A 17,278-nucleotide genomic window follows, 5' to 3' on the forward strand; every position below is an offset into this window, starting at 1 on the left:
AACCATTCAGGGTAGCTCTCATTGCAGGTTGCGCTTGGACTTGAGGTGGTGTGGCGTCCATAGAGGTGTAGTGGTAGCTCCCGGCTAACTCCTCTTTACTTTGGCACTCTGTTTGGTAGGACAGTGGTGCAGAGGTGGTGTCACCGGGAGCGTCCCCGATAAAGAAGGCGCTTCCCTGGGCAGTGACGAAGGCCGGGTCTTCTGCGTTGAGGACGGGACTGCTGCTTAAACTGCCATCTGGGTAATCATCAAGCTGTAACATGGATGAAAATGTAGAAATGATGAGGTTGTAGCTTAGCTTTGTTGGAAATATATATAGAAACAGACTAAAGGAGTTTAAGCCAGACCTTATTGGCACTGAGAATGCTTTGGTTAAAACAGAGAAGGTCGTCTTCACTTTCCGGTCTGGATGTGCGGCGGATGGGCGTACTGCTGTAGGGAGTCGCTTGGACGGCCAACTGGACCACGTGATCGCTGCCACATTCTGGACAAACATGACTTGTTCCTGGAAAAAATGAATAAGATTGAATAACTAAAACATAGATTGGCAAATCATTCAAAAAAAGCTCTAATAACATTATACACATCCTTATCACTGAGAAAGAACAGGAGGTGCGCCCCCTCATGGCTTTCATAAGTTACTGCAAACAATCAAGATATAGCGTAAGCATATTAAAATTATAACGGTTCAGTTCATACTTTAAGGTTTAATCACCCATAGAATAACATTACCTGCCATTTGACAACAAGCCCTGTCCAAATTCACTGACTCCACCTTTAATGTGTGGATGTCAACTAAACATGAAGAGAGTTTAATCATTCTGACAATCAAATTACCTATAAGGGAATTGACTCTAAACAAGTCTCATATAACGAAGGAACATTTTTTTTCTACCTGCGGGGCATGTATTTCTGCTACCCACACACAGACAAATTGTCTAAGTCCAGACACGTGCGAGTGAAAGAGGAATTCATCGCCCTGACATTTCATCAGAGCAAGCGCACTTGAGCACGCAAACAAAAGAGCACAGATCCAAGAAAATCCCCAAACATTTTGCAAACAAAAGGCGGTGTGCGCAGGCTGTGCGTGCCGGAGCAGGTCTTAATGTCAGGTTTTGGTTGCAGTGCGGGGATCTCTCTCTCTCTCTCTCTCTCTCTCTCTCTCTCGCTATCGCTCTCTCTCTCTCTCTCTCGCTATCGCTCTCTCTCCAGCTGATTGTAGAGGTGGGAACTCAGCTTGGCGATACAACACAAGAGATAACTCACTGGAGCCCATCTGGGAGCAGAGAGAAGAACCAATCACGAGCCTGAGAATTGAAGTGCTTTGACGTCAAGCGATAAAACTTATTTTTTTGTTGCTAAATTGTAACAATGTGCCAGGTGGAACGTGTGTGACTGACCTTCCTCTGTATCTTTCTTCAGTCCAACAGCCACAGCTGACAGTGATCAACTAAGTGCGAAAGTAGTCATTCTAACAGGAAGAAATTTAACGGCCCGTAGTGCATCTGAGGATGAGTATGACTCATCTGTGCGTGACTCAGCATGAGGGATGGATCAGAAAAAAAGGCTTTTCACACTGAATGCTTTAGCGTGTGTGTGTGCGTGTGTGTGTGTGTGTGTGTGTGTGTGTGAACAAGCGTGTGGGATTCTTTGAAATCCAAGGATGCCATTTCAAGATGCAAACTAAAGCAAAACATACAATTCCTTGAGCAAATCTTCTCACCTACGAACTGCGCTTAAAGGGGCCTCTGTTATTGCCAATTATTTTTATCTTTTATACAGGTTTTATTACAAGATGTATTTAAACATCTGGTCAGTAAACAAATCAAAAAGCTGATGAACATTTTAACCCCATCTTTGCATCCCGGCTTCACTCTTAACTTCAACTTCACTGGTCAAGGTCAAGGTCAAGGTCAAATTGATTTATAAAGCACATTTACAAACAGCGGGTACTGCCCCACAGTGCTGTACAGGTTAAATTATAATAAAATAATCCACATTTATTACAAATAAGAAACCAAAAGAAAAACACATAAGAAAATACTCAGCTCAGCTGGTTCCGAATGCCAGTGCAAAAAAATGTGTCTTCAGCAGACATTTAAAATTTTCCAAAGAAGTGGCAGATCTGATGTATAAAGGAAGAGAATTCCACAACTTGGGTCCAGCTACAGCGAAGGCTCAGTCTCCCCTGCTCTTCAGCTTAGACCTGGGACAGTCTAGAATACATTGGTCAGAGGACCTCAGTGCTCTGACAGGACTGTGCAGAGAGATCATCTCTGACAGACATTTAAAAACAAACAAGAGGATTTTAAAATCTATTCTAAAAACAACAGGCAGTGATGTGATCATATCGAGATGCTCCTGAGAGCAGTGTCTTCTTTGTTTCTGTGGTATATGTTTGCCTGTGCACTCTCTTGTATTGGCTGTTCATTGCTTTGCTCCACTAAAAACATTACCGGGGCCAATTAGGACCCGCAATCAGACCTAACAATCGTCCCTTATAGTGGAAGCCAGCTTCTGATTGGTTCATGTAGTCGTCAATCTAGCCTCGAGAGACCAGCCATATCTCACAAGCTTATTCGCTGATGCATGCTGACGTTCATGACTTAAGAACTAATTAGTGGCTGCCTTCCACTAAAGTGGGGAGGGCCCTGGTCTGACTGGAGGCTAGACTGACTACTACATGAACCAATCAGGGGCTGGCTTCCACTAATGGCCATGTAGCTTTCACCCCTCTCACCTTTTCCGTCTTCATCACAGCTGGTCGGCTCCTCTCCACTCGGCTCTTCTTCCCCAGGTTGTGGTAGCATGGCGGCCCCTCTCCTCTTGTCCCCCTCCTCCTCTGACCCACTGGCCTGTCCTGGAAGGCTGAACTCTGCTCGACAACGCAGGCACTGCAGAGGCACGCAGCGGGGCCGCAGCAAGGACTCACGATGCTGGTTCTCCAACGCCACCAGAGATAGCACCTCCGTCAGAGCCTAGAAGGGTGTGCAAAGATGTTCCATTATTTCCATTTGATTTTTGTTTAGGTAGGGACGATGCAGTTTTACATAGTTCCATCACAAAGAATGTAACTGATGTCCTACACAGAGAGTTTATAGCACATTTTACAACATATTAAAACCATAGTACAATACAGAATACAACAGAATACACATACAGCAACACACATAGTGTACTATATCATCACATTACAAAACACTATAATCTGTAAGCAATGAAAGTAAGAGTTACGCTTTTACATCAAGGCAGATTGTTCCCACTGTGAGCAAAGCTATTGTTACATGTTCGAGATTGAGCTAGATTGAGTTTCTCATATGCACTACAAATATGTCAAGCTCAAGGATACACCTTAAAAGGTCAACTCCGATGCAACATGTACTTCTTCATGGTTTTTCAACATTAATATGGGTGTCCCCCTGTCACTAGAGACTCCTTTCTGAAAACCTGTTTCTAGTAGAAACCCAAATAAGAAAAGTGAACATGAAAGTGAGCATAATATGTGGCCTTTAAAGGGATACATAACAGCTGGCGGGAGCAGCTATGGTGGAATTCAAAAAAGTTCCAGTTGGGGTTTTATTCTTGTCACCTCAGTTATGTGTGTGTTTATGAAACGTAACACCGCACATCTAAAAAAAGGAAGAAAACTTAATCACATACTGGAATTGTTATTGGCGTGCTGTGTTAAAATTATATCTGGCACGAGGCTCATGTTGCCCAATGCGAGCAGACCAAAAGCATGAGTAAGGTAGTTAAACATGGTACACAGTGTGCTGGATGGATGTTGGCGTGACATTCGATAAACAAAAAGGTAACAGGGCTAGAGAGAGAGAGAGAGAGAGAGAGAGAGAGAGAGAGAGAGAGACAGAGAAAGAGAGAGAACGGGAGAGGGGGCAGCCAGGGAGCGGGACCAGACTCGTACTAGACGTCAAGGAAGTCAGTGGGCGTACGAGCCAATGAGATGAGATATACTTGTGATGCGTGAAGCCAAATCTCTGGGCTTTGTGTTCTAAATCTCTTAAGAAAGTGTGTGCGTGCGTGTTGCTTTCTAAAATTTCATCTAAAAATATTCAAATGATTGCCAGGCAACACCACTTTGTGTGTGTGTGTGTGTGTGTGTGTGTGTGTGATTGACCTGCAGTGCTTGCTGTGGGTCATCATCCAGCAGGACATAGCGCCTCCTCCTCCTCTCCCTGCTGATGTAGTCGAAGTGAAGCTCCACAGCTGGGAGCATCTCCTCTGTCTCCTAAAGACAAACAGAAAAAAGAAAAACTCAAATTGCAAATCTAGTTGAAACATTGTTCTTTTTACTTAGGCGTTCGTGTCTTTAGAGCTGATTGATATGGTTCAAATCAATATCACAACATTAATGCAGTAGAGTTGTATGAACTGCATTGCACCTAACCTACCTAAAAGTACAAATTAAGAAAATATTAAGTATAATGGTAATATGTCTATGGGGAAGCAGATTAAACTTAGATTGAGCACCGTTCAGGAAACAAAGGATGTTCCGGTCTGCCTGCTGTAAATCGCTTAGTAAATTCCTGGAGAGAAAAAAATCCGACCGGTGGCATTTATAATAACTACATAAAAATAGTGCTGATTTCACTGATGGTCTCGGTTGCTGTTACAGGTCATTTATCTAAAGATTTTTTTTGGCATTTTCAAGCTTTATTAGACAGTACAGAGTTGAAATGGGGAGACAGAGAGAGAGTGGGGATGACCTGCAGTAAAGGTCCACGGGTCGGACTCGAACCCGTGACCACTGCAACGAAGGCCGGAGCCAATATGGTACGCGCTCTATCCACTACGCCACCGGAGCGCCCCGTTACAGGTCATTTATAATCATAAAAGGAGACATTTGACTGTTTCATAAACATTTTAAAAAGTTCCTCGAGGAAGGTTTAACGATTATTTTATTTTAGCCTTATCCTCCCTTATCCCTTGCATCACTTCCTTTCAAAACGTTTGCTTCTGAAATCTTCTTGTTGCTTGTTCCTCTATGCATGTGCCTTCTTTAAACCTTTCTACTCACATGCTGCCTTCATGTGCTCATCGGAAATAAGGTTCTTCCCACTTAGGTCGTCATTGCAATTATAACTGGGGTTTACTTTTAATAGCTGTGTGTTGTCCCGGTTTCCTGTTGTTTCAGTGAATAAGGGGTTAGCCTATTCTTTTTTTTTTTACCGTCAATTGTTTGTAATGCCGTACATGTGCTCGTAACTCGTAGATATGGTAAATTTGATATTTCCCGATGAGAATAGAACTTTATTGTCATTGTACAAGACAACAACATTTTGTTTGGAGCAGTACTCCAGTTGCTCAGTTCAATTTCAGAGAAATATTTATTTTTTACACTATGAGCACTTGAAGGCAGCATTACACATGTCTCACCCCTCTGTTCCATGGTGCCTCTGTGGGCTCCAGCCTGGCCAGACAGCCCAGCTCCAGCCGGCACCTCTCTTTGCCTCGCTGCACGTCCACCTCCAGCAGCAGGCCCTGTTTGACACGCAGGAACACCTCCTTCCTCTTCCTCTGCTCTTCCTCACGGCCCTCACCATCCTCTTCCTCCCTCTCAGATAACACGCCCACGAGGAGAGGGTGACACAGGTCCACTGAAACAAGACACAATACAGAGAGGGAAAGGAGATCAAAAATATTGAACCGTAGGGCAGCTGTGTTTGGTTCAACTGAATTGAACTCCTTTGCTACGGTTCCTTTGCCCAGGTGAGAACACAAAAGCGGACCAAACAAGCGTACCGAGAACCTTGTTGAAGAGGTGGTCTCGGTACGCTTTCAAACTAATTCTGGTGCGGCCTTTTTGTGGTGAGAACGCAGGCGGACTGAGTCAGACCCAATTGCAGAAAGCACTGAGTATATGGACTAAACGCCAGCTATCCATTATGGGATTAGGGAGACCATCTACTTCCTTCAGATTATTTCTGTAGTTTCCCACATGGAAATTCTGAGCAATTGTAAAGCAGTTCAGGAACTACGTTATTACTCCCGCCCTAGACACATCTGACCAATGACTGACAAGAACATTATCACGTGGCCTATGTGTTTTGGTTCACTATTCGGACCAGAGGATACGATAGGTTGTGAAAAAGAACCGGACCCGCAGAAAAAACTAAACAATGTATCATTCTCGTATATGGTGTGAACCAAGGAAGCAAAGCAAAAGAACACTTAAATTCTAATAAAAAAAAGAAAACAGCACATTAGTAGCTACCTCCCAGATCCTCCTCCTCTTCCTCTTCCTCCTCCTTGGTGCCTCCACTCTCCGGTCCAGATGACCGCTGGGACTGTGGACTGTGGCCCAGTAAGCTCCCCTCTCCCTGGGTCAGCACCAAGCCGCTCACCGTGCTGTCTTCCAGTGTGGAGCTCTGACCACCACCGGGCCACTGGAGGGTAGACTCCTCCGTCTCCCGCTCCACATCCGCCTCCGACATCTCCTCCCTGGGCTCGGAGGAGAGCAGCGTTGGGGGTAGAACCTCCAGGACTTCCAGGGACGGCTGAAGATGATACCCGGGGCTGATTATGGATGGACATGACTTGGTGCTGGGGCCGTTGGGGAAGGGAGGAGCTGGCTGATTGCTGTTGACGGTTTCAGTGGTGGTGATGGTGGAGGAAATAGGTCCGTCTAGATGGTGCTGGTACCTCAGCCAATCCTCACCCAGCTGGTCTCTGAAGCTGGACATGCGCTCAATCTCCTGCTTGTGTGGAAGAACAATATCTAGCGGAGAAATAACACATTAACATTTATTTTTGAGATGTTAATTTACCCCCCAAAAAAATACACTTTAATTTTGATCACATTACAAGAAGCGAGTGGTTAAAGGCACAGTGTGTAAAAGGTCATTGGTGTTTTTAAGAACAGACTTGGGAGAAGTGGATTTTAATTTGTGTGTAGGCTAATCGCTTGAAAATAAAAGTTGTCGTTTCTTTTATTGACTTAGAATGAGCCTTTTATATCTAAATAGGAGCAGGGCTTGACGCCATGTTTCTACAGTTTCTACAGTAGCACAGAACGGACAAATCTCACAGCCTTTTGTCCTGGCAAATGCACCTGTTGGAAGACGAAGAAGAAGAAGTACTATAGAATAAATATCTAAATACGTCTTCACCTCATCACTTGATACGTCTTCACCTCATCACTTTGAAAGATTTGAAGACAATCTAGAATGTTCACCATTAGACAACGGAAAAATACACCTATACCACACACTGTACCTTTAAAACTACAAAAGGAAAACTTTGGTCGAGGGGCATGCTTTTCAAAAACCCACCCAGTGATGAGGTGAGCAGCTTGGGCTCGTAGTCTGTGTCACTGGGCTCCGATATGCTGGCTCTCCGCACTCTGACCTTACTCTGAAAGACAGAAGGGTTAGGAACAGATAACAAAACACGTCACTTTCATTACGTCATCAGTAAAGAACAAAGAAATACTCCGCAGCAGAGGCTTTCTTTACCCTGGATTTCTTCTTCTTCTGAAAGTGTGTGACGGCCACTTCAGCGACTGACTGGCTGTCACTCAACTCCCCACCGCCACCACTGGACACTTCCTGGTTACCGCGCTCTGCTGCCATTGCAACCGGAGGTGAAGCCTGCACCTGGATGCTGCGCTGGCCCGGTTTAGGCAAAACCTGCAGAAGACGACATAGCAGGAGTATTTCATATAAATACTTTACTAATAAGTATTGTCATTTCATATATTTCTGCACACTTACTTTCTGAGTTAGTTAAGTTCATTACATTTTTGTCAATTGTACACATTGAAATGTGTGTTTTCGCATATAGCGCTATTTACTACAGCGCCCCTAGAGCAGTTCGGGGCTAGGTGCCTTGCTCAAGGGCACAATGGTAGAGGTGGTGGGCACCGTAGATGTAATACCAGCCATCACACATGTTACAAATAACACCCTCCTGTCTGGTGCAGGGTCACGAATCAGCAACCTCATGGTTACTGGTTGGACCCCTTACCTCTAGGCCATCCTACCACCGGAGTGTAAGAGTATAAAAATGAAAGATAACAGTGAGATGATCATAGGCTTGTATCAAAACTTACTGATAACTCAGATGAGGACAGCGGTGTACCATCAAGTTTGAGCTGAAAAAGAAACACGAAAAAGGGACATTGGTTTATGTGGAAAATAACAAATGAAAACACCGCCCAGTATAACAGATGACCCTCTATCCTCAAGCCAAAGTGTCTGCCGTGCAGCCCAGGCATGTAGAAATATCTTGGGAGTTCACACATGGACGGAAAGGAAGCTGTGATTGAGAGGTGTAACAAATGTGGCTCTTTCAGATACATGGAGACACTCGGTATAATTCCTTCGTTGATACAAAGCAGAGTCCACAGCTGCTGAGAACTGAAAACGGCATATTTCTAGATCCCAGAAATGTAACAGCTTCCCACAAACTTAAGATTTGTTCCAGTCCTGGTTAATGTTTTTGTCTGACCCAGGACATTGTGTGATCTGCTTCTGCCTAAAGCTCCTCTTAGGTCCTATTTCCTTCTATTATGCTGCTTCCATGTGTAAAACATCTACTGACGCATGATCAAATGACACGTATGTCTGACTCACTCTGAGGTTGGCAGCCTTTGGAGAGAGATGCCGGACGGTGCAGTGGCGGTGGGTCTTCTGGAAGTACAGCGGGTTGCCCTTCAGGTTCAGCTAAAAGAAGATACATAGACTTTTTACATGTTTGCCTTGGTCTCACGTTCAGTGTGTGAGAAGAGAATACCTAAGGAAAATAATTGTGTCCGCCAAATGGTACATTGAAGCCTCTGTGTGTGTGTGTGTGTGTGTGTGTGTGTGTGTGTGTGTGTGTGTGTGTGTGTGTGTGTGTGTGTGTGTGTGTGTGTGTGTGTGTGTGCGCGTGTTTTCCTTACCGTGTGGAGGCTGTGTAATAGGGATAGAGGAGCAAGCTGGGAATGCTCCAGCAGTAGGTTGTAGGCCAGGTCTAAGTGCTGGAGTGAAGACAACTGCTCAACACCTGAGTAATCAGACAGCAAAGCAATGCAGGTAAAAACTATCTCTCAGGAATAATATTAAAACTCATGCATTAGAAACAAGCTATGCACGGGCCTTTAGCTCAGTTGGTAAGGCGTCCCCCTCCCGGGCCGGGCCCAGCAGCAGACCCGGGTTCGATTCCCACCCGCGGTCGTCCTCTGCATGTCACTCCCCTCTCTGCCCCATTTCACCTCTGTCTCTCTGCACTATCAATAAAAGCATAAAAATGCTAAAAGAATATCTAAAAAAAAAAAAAAGGGGAAACAAGCTATGCACACAAATGCATGTACATACAAGGCAAAGAACTTTCTGAGATATTGTCTCAAATTGCCACAACAAATAAAGTGTATTATAAGTATTATTTCATGGAATAGAAAAAGAACTCTGCAGCTCAAGTGTCTAATGTGCTTGCCAAGTTGCCATGCTATCCTCTCTTCCCTATTGGAACAGACATAAACATAAACAGGCAGGTGTTGGGTTATCTACTGCCTCGCTGTGTGTTGATGAAGCCTCTCCAAGACAAACACAAGGACTTCCAAAAACTGGGCTAGAGACTGCTAGGTCATACCAGATTAGGTTGCATGGCGGTCAATTTTTGTTTTCACAATTTTTCTTGTTAGGTTTCATTGTCTACTTTACCATTTATAGTCTCCAGTTCGTTATTCCTGAGGTTGAGTGTGAGGAGTTTGGCTCTGGCGCTCTGGCCAAGTGTTGGCGCCCTCTGGAGGCAGTTGTAACCCAGGTTCAAGTGTTCCAGTTCACTCAAGGGCTGAGGGATGGCAATGATGGGCATATAAGACATAATCAGAAATAGAACAAGGGGTTGTCACAACAAGCAAGGAAATATGGGAAGTATGTTTGATTTTTTAACTTTAATAATAATAATAATAATAATAATAATTGATGGTATTTATATAGCGCTTTTTTTCGGAGGGCACCTTCAGAAATTCGGCACACTCCTGAATCTTGTTGTGGCTTAAATCCAAAGACTTCAGGACGTTCAGTAAACCCTGCGAAAGAAAGAGAAGAGTAGAGAAGCGTTAAGTAAAGGGGTGAAGATACAACCAGATGAATAAATCAGCATTGAATAGGCAGTGTGTATCCTTTCTCACTAGTGACTGGTCGAGGCAGACGATGGAGTTGTAGCTAAAGTTGAGGGTGTGCAGCTCAAGCCAAGGCAGTGCAGAGCTCAGGTCCCCTCCACACAGGGAAAGCAGCTCCTAAAACACACACACACACACACACACACACACACACACACACACACACACACACACACACACACACACACACACACAAATATATATATAATAACTTGGCCTTTTACACATACATCGACTCATTGTAATTCCTGACAAATGTACCTCTAGGGAGCTGAGACTCTTTGAGCAGGTGAAGACCTCCAACTGTGAGTAAACTCCTCTAAGTCCCTCTAGACAATGTGGAGGGATGCGCTTTAGCTGGAAAGAAATAAAATCAAAAATAAACATTTTTTTTGGACACATACAACGGGGAAATGTTTAGTCATAGAAATTGAGGAAGTACGAATATAATACAATGATTCTGGGTCCATTACCTCCAAACTCTTTAAAGACTTGAATGGGAAGATTTTCACCACAGACTGAAGTCTCTCCCCCGGCAGGTTGATGAGCTGCGTTTAAAAAATGTCATACATAAGAAGTCCAAATAGCATCTGATAATCTACTAGTTTCCCCATAATGAAATAACTACCTATATGTAATACAATGTCCTGTCCTTATGTTGTAATGGAATTTCTCCGGATAGTGTAATTAATACATTATTGAACACATTATAAATGATTAAATAACACTGGTAAAGTATGGAACACATACTTAAATTATTATATTGTTATAACATTATTAGAAATTATTACATTTCGGTTGCAACAGTGGAGCCAGGTGAATAAGTTATAACTTGTCCGCATGGGTAACAACTTTTAAAAAAATGAGTGATGTTTTGACCAACTGAGCCTATTCTATTAGGTCCCGGCTTCACCTTGAGTGAGATGGTCTTCTGCAGGACATCAAAGAGGAACTGCAGTTGTAGTAGTGACACTGTATCTGCAGGGTGTGAGGGCAGAGCCAGGAAACCATGCTGCTGGCTCCGAGACAACAGATTCTGTTCAAACAGACGGGTCAGCTGCTGCAGGCTGCTAGCATTCAGGGTCAGGGTGCTGCTACCTGCCAATACCATGTCCCCTGCAGAGTGGAAGAGACAGACACACAAGTTCATTTGATTTACTAGCAACACAATGCTAACTGAGATTAGAATAAAGCCATACTGAAAGGGATGAATATTTTAGTAGGGCTTTTCGAACACAACCTTAGCTTACTGAGTCTACTAGTATGCTATCTGGTCCTGACCTGTGTACCATCCTCCTTGTGAGTTAAATGTACTTTTATTTCATTTTGGTTTTCATAATATGTCATAATATCATCTTTTTTTCATATTGTCTATCAGCTTCTCTGTTTTTGGTTGGTGTATCCTTTGTTTCCAACTAGTCTTTGTATATAACCTATACTGTTTGGGTTGTCTTAAATAAAAATTAAAATTGGATCACAAATATCTCCAAGTTGACTAAAGAGGCTTCAATGTCACCTGAATAAATATGCTGAGTATTGACTGTGCAGTAATGTATCTGGAAATAGTATCCATGTGCAATGTTGATGGAGCTGACAAAACCACCATCAACATGAACTCATTCATTCGTTCAAACATAACCAGATAACACATGTGTGATCAGATGTCACTGAGAAAGATCCAAGCAGGACCAAAGGCAAAACAATATCACATTTTCCAGATATGCAAAGAAAACAACTAAAGGACTATTTATTTTATCAGGCATTCCGACAAAAGGTAATCTGAATAATGTGTAGCTTACGTTGACTTCATAAGGGCTAGTCTGAGTCAATACGCCCACTGACACTGTTTCCAGTCATACACACAAGTCTGTTTTGGTTGTTTTATTATGTCTTTCTATCACACTAACATACCATCATTTCGGAGCAGTGAGGCCAAGCTGTGTACAAGGGAAGACTGGCCACTGGGAGAGACAGCCATACTGAAAGGGATGAATACAAGGCACAATGTTAGCACAATGTAGAAACAGAAATAAAGTCAATTATCCACCTTAAGCGACTACTTTGAAAGGTTTATACCGCGTTGTTGACAGTTGCACGAATTAACGCAACTGTCAAAGTAACGTTGGCTAACATTAGCGATAGCGACCTCACCAAAAACTAAGCTAATGTAAACTAGCCGCCCATTTTCCTGCCCAGACGTACCTGCGCAGCGACAGCCAAATACAGCTTGACACAAAGCGTTACTTCGACAGGGCACCGCTAAAGCATTGTCCTTTCATTTGTCTGTGCGTGAAGAAACAGGACGTTTCAGCAGTGGTTTCGTAGTGAAGTCATGTGCAGTGAAAAGTGATGTTGACATTTTTTTTCGTCACATGACAAACCCCCGAAAGGCTGTACGGTGGCTCCCACTAACCAAAAAGCATAGGCACTCGAAATAAGTCGCACACTCTCTCCTCTCCACGCAGTCAACAAATAAATATAGGCTCTATCACTTTAGTTATTATCTTATTATCATTATAACATTATATATATACCTAATAGTAATCGTATAATTATATAGATGATCTTATAATACAATTATGATATTTATAGTAATCATAATACTTATAGTACTATAGGCTATAGCAGGGGTGTCAAACTCATTTTGGTTCGAGGGCCACATACAGCCTCTCTGATCTCAAGTGGGCCGGACCAGTACAATAATGGCAAAATAACGTAGCCTACATCAACTCCAAATCTCTAGCTTTGTTTTTCAGTAATATGCTTTATCACTCAGTCTACATTTGTAACCTACATTATCACGGATCACAAGGGATCTCTGTACCCCCCAGGAAATGTCTTATAGGCCTTTCACACCAAAATGAACCAAGAGTCAGTTCCAGGCTGGTGTTGGGGTCAGTTCAAAACTGGTTACAGCCTTATCCCAGTTATGAACCGGTTGGTTTCACATCGACCGGAGACAGCCATGGAGCCGGCAAGAGAGCAACGTCATGACGTCACTGTAAACGTGTGTATACGTCACCCGACGCCGCTGCTCTTGTGGCTAACGCTAAAGCTACCGCTAGCTTTAAGCACAACAACAGCGGCGAATACGTCTTATTTTTACACTTGTTGGCTCTCGCTTTGCTTTCTTAAGCAAACAGGACCCATACAGCGTATTCTCGCCGGTCAATTTGATCGCTACGTTCGGTAATTATGTTATGTTTACGTCTCGTAGTAGCGGTGTTTTTAAATATGGCGGGCATGAGGTTTGAGTTGCTCTGGTTGGTCAGGATAATCCCTCCCCCAACCGTTCGCGCAAGCAGTTCTTATCAAACCCTGCTCAATCCTGGGGTATGAGTTCCCCCGGTTTTTACGGCCCGGAGCAGGCTCTCTGGCGGTGTGAAACCAAAACACTGGCTCTAACTCCGAACAAGCCCAGAACTAGCTCCGATTTTGCGGCGGTGTGAAAGGCCTATTAGTAAAGGTTGCTGCTGGCCATGGGAATAGGAGGTGCGGCGCGCAGCGCCGCAGCAAAAATTTGGGGGGTATTTTGCTCAAAGATGCCAATACGCACTAATGAAATAAACAACTGTTTATTTGAATACACAAATACAACAGGCACTGACGTTACAGTTGTCCAATTTTGTTTACTATATGTACAGGGACACATTTTGTGCAAACATGCAGACAGTACAAAATAAAATTTAATAAAAGTGCAACTTCTACTGTTTTGATTTATTTTTAAATACAGAGGTTATTGGTTGTTTTGGAATTCGTTTTTCCCAATTTAAAACATAAAAATAAAGCAGCATGGAAAATTAGGAAATAAATCTTGTAGGCCTACACTAGCATGCTCCTGCTCGTTTCGCACGTGCAGAGCCGCGGACACATCGCGCTTGCTAGTACATTAATTGTTCAGCACTAAAAATAAAAATTGTTTTATTTATTTTTTATTTTTTTGGTTTTTACTTTGCCATAAAGCACTGGAGGAAACATTAATAGCGGTGAAGCAAGATTGCCATTTACCATTTCCCACGTTGCTAAAATGTGCTTTTTTTTTATTTAGGCTGCCCCCTAGCGGCTGGAGTGAGCATTTTGGTTATTTCTTTAAAAATTCATATCTCCTCACAGGAATGGGCTAGAGACTTACTTTTTTTTTTTAAATGCTCATAAATGTGTGCTCTACAAGTCGCGGGCCGGATTAAATCATCTCGCGGGCCGCATCCGGCCCGCGGGCCGTATGTTTGACACCACTGGGCTATAGCCTAGGCTATTATTAGTTTTGGAGTGTGTGTGTGTGTGTGTGTGTGTGTGTGTGTGTGTGTTTGTGTGTGTGTGTGTGTGTGTGTGTGTGTGTGTGTGTGTGTGTGTGTGTGAGAGAGTGTTTTTCATTTATGGTGATTATGACTAGGCGACTACTGCAACACTGCCATCTATCTCAAAACAAAGCAAAATTCAAAGCAAAAATCATACATGACAAAGATGTTTTCATTTTAGAAAATATAATGTAGACTACAGTAACTGCAGAAGGCCACTGGGTGGCGCACTCTAGCAAGGATCCCAGACTGAACGACATGTGCACACACGACAATATTTGCAGGGTAGAAAGCCTAATTGAGTCCTCCCTTCAACCAGCAAAGACACGGAATCCATCCAAACAGTCAAACCTTAGAAAAGCGAGCAGCATACATTACAGTATGTTGTTCCTTTTCTGCAGGCTCATAAGGTTTCAGAACTAAAGCCAGACAGCATTTCAAATCTTGAATGTATGGACTCAACAGAAGCCAATACTGGAGCTTTTGTGCTTCCCAGCTCCTCAGACGCAAGCAGTGCAAGGCAAAGGCTTGGTGGTGGCTGTGGTTTTTAATAAATGCCAGCTGTCCAATGTACCATCCTGAGTCTCACACCACATCTGCCTGCTGGCAGATGTTAGGCAAACCATATCCGAGTCATGGCACCAATATAAAACAGAACCGGGTAGCTGTTTGGCCAGGGAGTCTTGAGTGTTATGCTTACTTTGCATGGCTGCAGGAGACTGCACTGATTCCTGGATAGAGAAGATTAAAACCAAGCCTGATTTCAATGTGTGCTACACATTCTATGCAAAATAGAAAACAAGCTGGTTTGAAAAACGTCATGTTACATGGTAAAAAGACCTGAAACAAGATGCTATTGCAGTAATGGCAGTGCATGTTATAATGCTGCTAACCAGACTGAGGCCTTTAACATTATTAAATCAACATAGGAGAAGGGTTTTCTGCAGGTCTTTATTTTGTTTCATGAGGAAGTACGTAACACTGTGGCTCCATAACAGATACTTCACAGGGATTTGCATGACCAAATAAAGCAAGAAGTTTCCTAATTTGCACATTCATCACTTGTTGCTAGGCAGCAAAAAAAAACATAATCACACATTGTGGTACAAACACACAAACACATACACACACACACACACACACACACACACACACACACACACACACACACACACACACACACACACACACACACACACACAGACAAGCATTTTTCCATTTGGACTTGTGATGCGAACATTTCCATGTAAGGATTTATGTACTGTAATTTGGTAAACATTTCCATTCATTGAGATGTTGCACATTGCAACCGTTGGTTAACTGTGCATGCATGAAAACCTAATTCTCTTGCTCATGTGAACCCTTCCCCTTGCCTTTTATTGCATTCAAATAAATACTTTTGCAACATTTTAGCTTAGGATACAAACACATTATCCAGTTGTTTAGTTTGCTGGAAGTGTGACCTTTATAACTTCATTTTTGCACAGGCCCACTAATCAAATGATAAATGACTTTTCCAACCTCCCTACTTATTGCCTCTACTTATCTAATCAGTAGTCCACGGGGATTCTTAATGAAGTATAATCAAAGCCAAACACTAAACAGTGCACTAGATTATAATCAATGTCTGAAAAATGAAAGTGAGGAAGTCTTTAGGGACCCGTTTCAGTTGATAAGAATCCTAATCTACCACAACTACAGTAATGGTACACTTTGCTTTGTTTGCTTTAGGAAAAATAATTGATTTTATGAAATTGTTGACTTATGACATAAGTTAAAGTTGAGTTTTAGGGACATGGCAGTCTTTATGACTCTCTTATTTTAAAAATAAGTTGCATGCAATTGAGCCATGCAGCCATCTTCCAGAAGGCCTGCCGTGAGGCTTAGGACCAAAACACATTAGGCATGGATGAAAAGCAGCGTATCAAGCATTTTTTGTGAAATAATTACCATATATTAGCAGTTTATGTTAATAATAAATTGAAGTAGCACTTAAAGGTGGAGTCAGAGATTCTGGAGTACGACTGCTGTCAAAATCAGTTTTTGTCAAAGTCAGAGAATATCTTGTTCAATCCGCGACCTGTTCCTACTGTGTGAAAAAAAAATCTGGTGTTAATACACAGTAGGCCTACAGATTTGAACAAAAAGTGATTTTGACAACAAGCATTCTCCACAATTACTGACTCGACCTTTCATATAGTGTTAGCCAAATGTGCCTGCCCTATTTAGTACTGCATCCACACTGATGATGTGGTTCAAAGACCCATTGTACTGCAATTAAGAAATATGACCTCTCGCATACACACCACTCTCTGTATTCTCACTGAGGCACACGGACTGAACGTGTCCTCAGCCCATCATCGGTCCCCATACCTTCCTCTATCAATGTGAAGTTTATACAGAGTTTGTGTTTGCCTAACCGCTCCGTGGGGAGGAATTTAAGTAACTGACCTTGGTGGGGATTACTTTGCACACATGGGCAGATACTGCGGCCTCTTACGCCTATTAGCCCGGTGGCCATCCCAGCTGCTTTTCCATCCACGCTTTCAGAAAATGACATATGAGGTTCTATGTGCAAACAGCCCTCTGGGCATCCTCCTGACTCACGCCCCTGAGATACAAGGCAGCTTCAAATGTGCCCTTTCTCCCTGCCCCACGCCCCCACGCCGAGCGAGGATGCCGATCGTGAATGGGGCCAAATAGTATTAAATCAGGGGGCACCCACAAAACAAAATAATGTGCATTTATATCCGCGGCGTATAAGGTTACACATGCCACTTCTATTTCTGGGCCCTTGGATAAACAGCGATTAGTCTGCCCCACTGGACAGGGTTAATAGGAGCCTGTTTGGTGGGCA

At 43.1% G+C, this 17,278-nt stretch overlaps 1 protein-coding gene across 1 annotated transcript in view; it reads right to left on the bottom strand.

Moving 5' to 3' along the window:
* stk11ip (serine/threonine kinase 11 interacting protein) overlaps positions 1-12,482 on the bottom strand; it is a 29,724-nt gene extending 17,242 nt beyond the window's left edge. The window contains exons 1-19 of the mRNA XM_080052777.1: positions 12,326-12,482; positions 12,035-12,102; positions 11,037-11,239; positions 10,597-10,671; positions 10,385-10,480; positions 10,133-10,240; positions 9,959-10,030; positions 9,660-9,789; positions 8,900-9,003; positions 8,592-8,681; positions 8,069-8,110; positions 7,473-7,646; positions 7,290-7,371; positions 6,233-6,736; positions 5,395-5,615; positions 4,136-4,246; positions 2,741-2,978; positions 348-505; positions 4-253 (exon numbers count right to left, since the gene is read on the bottom strand). Coding sequence (XP_079908903.1) covers positions 4-253; positions 348-505; positions 2,741-2,978; positions 4,136-4,246; positions 5,395-5,615; positions 6,233-6,736; positions 7,290-7,371; positions 7,473-7,646; positions 8,069-8,110; positions 8,592-8,681; positions 8,900-9,003; positions 9,660-9,789; positions 9,959-10,030; positions 10,133-10,240; positions 10,385-10,480; positions 10,597-10,671; positions 11,037-11,239; positions 12,035-12,101 — 2,725 coding nt within the window. The 5' untranslated portion in view covers position 12,102; positions 12,326-12,482. The remainder of the gene's footprint in view (positions 1-3; positions 254-347; positions 506-2,740; positions 2,979-4,135; positions 4,247-5,394; positions 5,616-6,232; positions 6,737-7,289; positions 7,372-7,472; positions 7,647-8,068; positions 8,111-8,591; positions 8,682-8,899; positions 9,004-9,659; positions 9,790-9,958; positions 10,031-10,132; positions 10,241-10,384; positions 10,481-10,596; positions 10,672-11,036; positions 11,240-12,034; positions 12,103-12,325) is intronic.
* Positions 12,483-17,278: the final 4,796 nt, after the last annotated feature.

This window comes from Ammodytes marinus (genome assembly GCF_949987685.1).
Source record: "Ammodytes marinus genome assembly, chromosome: 24".
Lineage (NCBI taxonomy): Eukaryota > Metazoa > Chordata > Actinopteri > Uranoscopiformes > Ammodytidae > Ammodytes > Ammodytes marinus.